Here is a 5203-nt window from a genome sequence, read left to right as displayed (position 1 = left end):
GGTGTCTCAGAATGTATTTTTTCAATAATCAATTGGAAAATGCTAATGAATCAGTTGGAAATTGAAATATTAAGTTTTTTCAAAAAATAATTTTTTAATTGAATATCCTTAAAAAATGTTTTTTAAAAAACTTGTTAGCAAGACCCTAATCGATTTAATTGCTAAAATTACTAAGGAAAAACACTATACATTGAGAAATTAACATATTTAAGATCACAATGATAATTTACTTTGTTTTCTTGTCTTGAATTGTCATGTGTGATTGCTCACAATTTAAGGAACTTTCCCAATATTATAATGATATTTTTCTTCTCAAACAAATATAATATTGGTAGGAACATTATAATAAACACTAGGTTATTGTATAGAGAGAGAGAGAGAGAGAGAGAAACAAGGTATTCGTGGCATTGCATGATGCATCAATACCCCTCATTCATACCCCACCTTGTCTTGATCACTTATTGGCAATGAAATCCCAAACCTTTTTAATGAGTCCCCTCTTCCATTTTCTTAATCTTACACGTGGTCTTCTCTTACATCTTTTAGTTCAACTCTCTCCTCTTCCCCACTATATATACCCCAATATCTCACTCTCCACTCCCCTCAACTCTCGCTCTCTCTTACATTCTCATTCTCTCTAAACACAAACAACCTTTCAACAAAACAAAAAAAGACACCAACCAAACCAAAACAATTTTTACTACAAAAGAATCAAAATAGATAACTATTATCATCACTATGGCAACATCAACGGCTTCATCAAACACATGGATTAACACCAAACTTGGTTCATCATCTTCATACTCTTCTCCTTTCAAAGATTCAAGATCAAATTCAATCACTTTAAAGAAGAAAAGATCTATCTCCCAAAACAACAAAATCTCATGCTCACTTCAAACAACACTACCTTTTCCTAAACAATACCAACCTAGTAAACCAAAAACGGTAATTCCCACAAAAGAACCAAAACCAAACCAACCCATAACAAAAACATTACCAAAACAACAACAAGAACAAAAACAACACAAATGGAACCTTCTACAAAAAGCCGCCGCCACCGCCCTCGACTTCGTCGAAACAACCTTAATCAAACAAGAACAAAAACACCCACTACCCAAAACCTCCGACCCACGTGTTCAAATTGCCGGTAACTTCGCCCCAGTACCGGAACACCCGGTAACCCAATCTCTTCCAATTACCGGCAAAATCCCAACCAACATTGACGGTGTTTACCTCCGTAACGGCGCCAATCCACTTTACGAGCCAGTAGCCGGTCACCACTTCTTCGACGGAGACGGTATGGTCCACGCCGTTAAATTCACAAACGGCTCCGTAAGTTACTCTTGCCGCTTCACCGAAACCCACCGTTTGGCCCAAGAAAAAGCCCTGGGCCGGCCCGTTTTTCCAAAAGCCATAGGTGAACTTCATGGTCATTCAGGCATAGCACGTTTAGCACTTTACTATGCTCGTAGCCTCTGTGGGCTTGTTGATGGGACCCACGGAATGGGTGTTGCTAACGCTGGTTTGGTTTATTTCAATAACCGTTTGTTAGCTATGTCTGAAGATGATATTCCTTATCATATTCGTGTCACACCTAACGGTGATTTAACCACCGTTTGCCGTTATGATTTCGATAATCAACTCAAATCTACAATGATAGCTCATCCCAAGGTTGATCCAGTTGATAAGAATATGTATGCTTTGAGCTATGACGTAGTTCAAAAGCCTTATTTGAAATACTTTCGTTTTGATGCGTCCGGAGTTAAGTCTCCGGACGTTGAGATTCCGTTGGAGCAGCCTACTATGATGCATGACTTCGCGATCACTGAGAATTTCGTTGTTGTGCCTGATCAACAAGTTGTGTTTAAATTGGGTGAAATGATCCGTGGTGGGTCGCCTGTTGTTTACGATAAGGAGAAAGTCTCGAGGTTCGGGGTTTTATCCAAGAATGCTGAAGATTCTTCTGAGATGATTTGGATTGATGCACCAGAGTGTTTCTGTTTTCATCTGTGGAATGCGTGGGAAGAGCCTGAAAATGATGAAGTTGTGGTGATTGGATCATGTATGACACCGGCTGATTCGATATTCAATGAATGTGAAGAGAATTTGGAGAGTGTTTTGTCTGAAATTCGGTTGAATTTGAAGACAGGGAAATCAACTAGAAGACCTATAATCAAAGAATCTGAACAAGTGAATTTGGAAGCTGGAATGGTGAACAAGAACAAATTGGGAAGAAAGACACAATTTGCTTATCTTGCTCTTGCTGAACCATGGCCTAAAGTTTCCGGGTTCGCGAAAGTTGATCTTTTCAGCGGCGAAGTTAAGAAATATATTTACGGTGAAAACAGATTTGGCGGGGAGCCTCTGTTTTTACCAAATTCCGATTCTGAGAACGAAGATGATGGTTATATTTTGACATTTGTTCATGATGAGAAAGAATGGAAATCAGAATTGCAGATTGTGAATGCTGCTACTTTGAAGCTTGAAGCTTCTATTCAGCTTCCTTCTCGTGTTCCTTATGGATTTCATGGAACTTTCATTAATTCAAATGATTTGAAGAAACAAGAATGATCCAGTGACTCAGTGACCCAGTGACTTAGCAGCGACTCGTTCGTGGTCTGTGAGTAGAGATTTTACTGAGGGATGGTTGCAGATAATTTCCCCGGAACCTACTACTTGTGACCCAGCGAATCGTTCTTGGTTTGTTCGAGGAAAGATTTTACTGAGGGATGATTGCAGATAATGTCCCCGGAATCTACTCCTCTGTTTTTTACAGCAGCAGATAATATTTTTTCTCTGCATTCTTTTCTTAGTGTGGAAGGTTTATTTTTTTTTGGACCAGCTTGTAGCTTTTGGTGTAGGTAGAAAAATGAAGCTCAGCTGGTTCTTTTTTTCTTCACTTGATGTGAATGAAAGTATAAAAAATATATGATGATGAATATCACAGTATAGAAATGTGATATAGTATGTGATTACTGTTATAGTCACTGTAAACTTATATTTCAGCACAGTTTTGTGTTGTAAATATCTGATATAATGTTTATATTTGGCTATTTCTATTGGTGTTCAAATAGTTTTGTTTAAATCCATGCCTTTCTAATGATTTGTTAAGGTTTTATGAGAAAAACAGAGGAAAAAAAATAGAAAGGTGATTGTGGATTGAAAATTCACTCACTTCAGTACCTTTTTGCTTGATGTTGATGTAGTCTATGATTATTGGGAAAATACATTAAAAAAAAAAGGATTATGAATTGCGATATTGTGGTCATTTAGTTTAAGTAGTTCAATCTTGATCTAATGACTTTAATTAATTGAATATTAATGAAATATCATCAAAGAGAAACTTTGAAGTTTACAAAAGAGAGACTCCATAACATGAAAATTCGTTAGAATCCATCTAAGTGTTAAATTTGCAAACCAATTAGCACTTCGGTTACCCTCGTGACAAACATGCTTAAATTAAGATTTGTCGGCTCATAATCAAATCTTACGAATGTGACGAACATATGTAGAATTTACTCCACGGAATTTTACCGTTGATTTATCAAGTTAAACAATAAATGGTGGAAGTGAATAATACATGATGTTCTGTAATCTTGCAACAAGAAACACCTGAATCTTTCATTTACAATTGAGGTTATTTGCTTAATGTTTACTTTTAACTAAGTTAATTAATTTGCTTAGATTAGACATATATGGTCCAAATTCTTAAAAAAAAATTTGATTGTGATCGTTTTATAGTGGCACCCCCACCTTTATCAAGTTATGTTATGTTATATCACAAAAAAGATGAGCATATTCCATCAAGTACATTGTCATGAATACATACGTCTTCATCAGTTCAGGTTTTTGAAGATATTGTAATGTAAAAGATAGAAGCACTAACGGAGATTGGTTGCATAGCACATGTTAAAAATCATAGCTACCAATCACAACCAAACATTTGGTAACATCAACTTCTCTATAACGGCATTATAATTTGAGACTTATGAGTGAGATACACATGGCAATAGATAACTGTCAAATCACAACAGGAATATCATCAGGTTCCACAAGTCAACTAAATTTGTAAGTGTTTGAAGTCTGGAAGTTTCCAAACAAATATACAAATTTAGATTAATTACGGTTAAAATATATCTTAGTATGTGTTTGCTTTGGCGGAGGAAATTTCACGTTCACCTAAAATCACAATGGCAATCCACGTTTATAGTGAAACTAGGAATATTAGCTTCTTGGAATCGCAACAAATTTGTTGTGGTTACTGTGCAGATGCACGTTTGGTGAGGGTGAGGATAACGCCTTTTCAAACAGACACTTAGTCACTATTGTACTAAGAAATTTCCAAACGTTTTATCAAAGATTAAAATGTTTTTGCTTTGAGTTGGTGTTTAAATTTTGATTTGATCAAATCAAATTATGAATCGTTCAACTTGTATGGAATAATGTGAGAGATCTCTCGTGATAGTGAATGAAAGATATTTATGTTGTAGACAATGTACAACTCAATACTAGAAATTGACAATTTTGCTATTTAGTGACCGACATAGACCTAAAAATTCAATATATCTACGTAGTTAAAAAAGAAATTGATCTTTTGTAATATAAAAATAAGTTGATGAAATTAGCAACTAGTGATTTGATAACTTTTTTACAATTTGGTTTCTTAATTGATCTTAGTTTAACGACGGTTTTCCTACTTGGAGGCTGAATCCTTTGATGTGTTTAAATGCAGTTTTTTAAGTTTTTTCTGATGTACGTTTTCAGTAGTTTTATGTTGTAACATATTTTGACTCTTTGTTTCTCAGATACGCACCTTGTGTTGGAGGGACCTTTTGTTGTTCGGATACGCGCCTTTTGTTGTTCGTTTAATATCTTTTCTTAGTTTTTTCAACAAAAAAGATCACAAAAACATTTAGCATCTGATTTCAAAATTCAATCGGTAAATCGATAGACCGAATTTTATGTTCTTTAAATTGATTACTAAATGAGATTTTTGAGTAGTGTAAAGTGAAAATAAAACTTGCTTGCTAACATAGTTTTGAAAGAGTTGATAACATGACTCTTCAATACAAAACGGATAGAGTAACAACTATTATATGTCATATACTCGACTGAAATTGTGTTTGATTCTTAGAGTCTCTTATTATGCAGAAGCCCAACCCCGTATAAAATATATTAATGGATATCTGACTCGAAGATTAGT

General features: G+C 35.1%; 1 protein-coding gene across 1 annotated transcript; it reads left to right on the top strand.

The window, feature by feature from the left end:
- Nucleotides 1-591: 591 nt before the first annotated feature.
- On the top strand, nt 592-3056 carry LOC25487063 (9-cis-epoxycarotenoid dioxygenase NCED1, chloroplastic). The gene has a single exon (XM_013608915.3). The coding sequence runs from the start codon at nt 739-741 to the stop codon at nt 2569-2571; it is 1833 nt and encodes a 610-aa protein (XP_013464369.1). The 5' UTR covers nt 592-738; the 3' UTR covers nt 2572-3056.
- Nucleotides 3057-5203: the final 2147 nt, after the last annotated feature.

Source organism: Medicago truncatula, chromosome 2 (genome assembly GCF_003473485.1).
Source record: "Medicago truncatula cultivar Jemalong A17 chromosome 2, MtrunA17r5.0-ANR, whole genome shotgun sequence".
Classification (NCBI taxonomy): domain Eukaryota; kingdom Viridiplantae; phylum Streptophyta; class Magnoliopsida; order Fabales; family Fabaceae; genus Medicago; species Medicago truncatula.
This window is presented reverse-complemented; position numbering and strand designations above follow the sequence as displayed.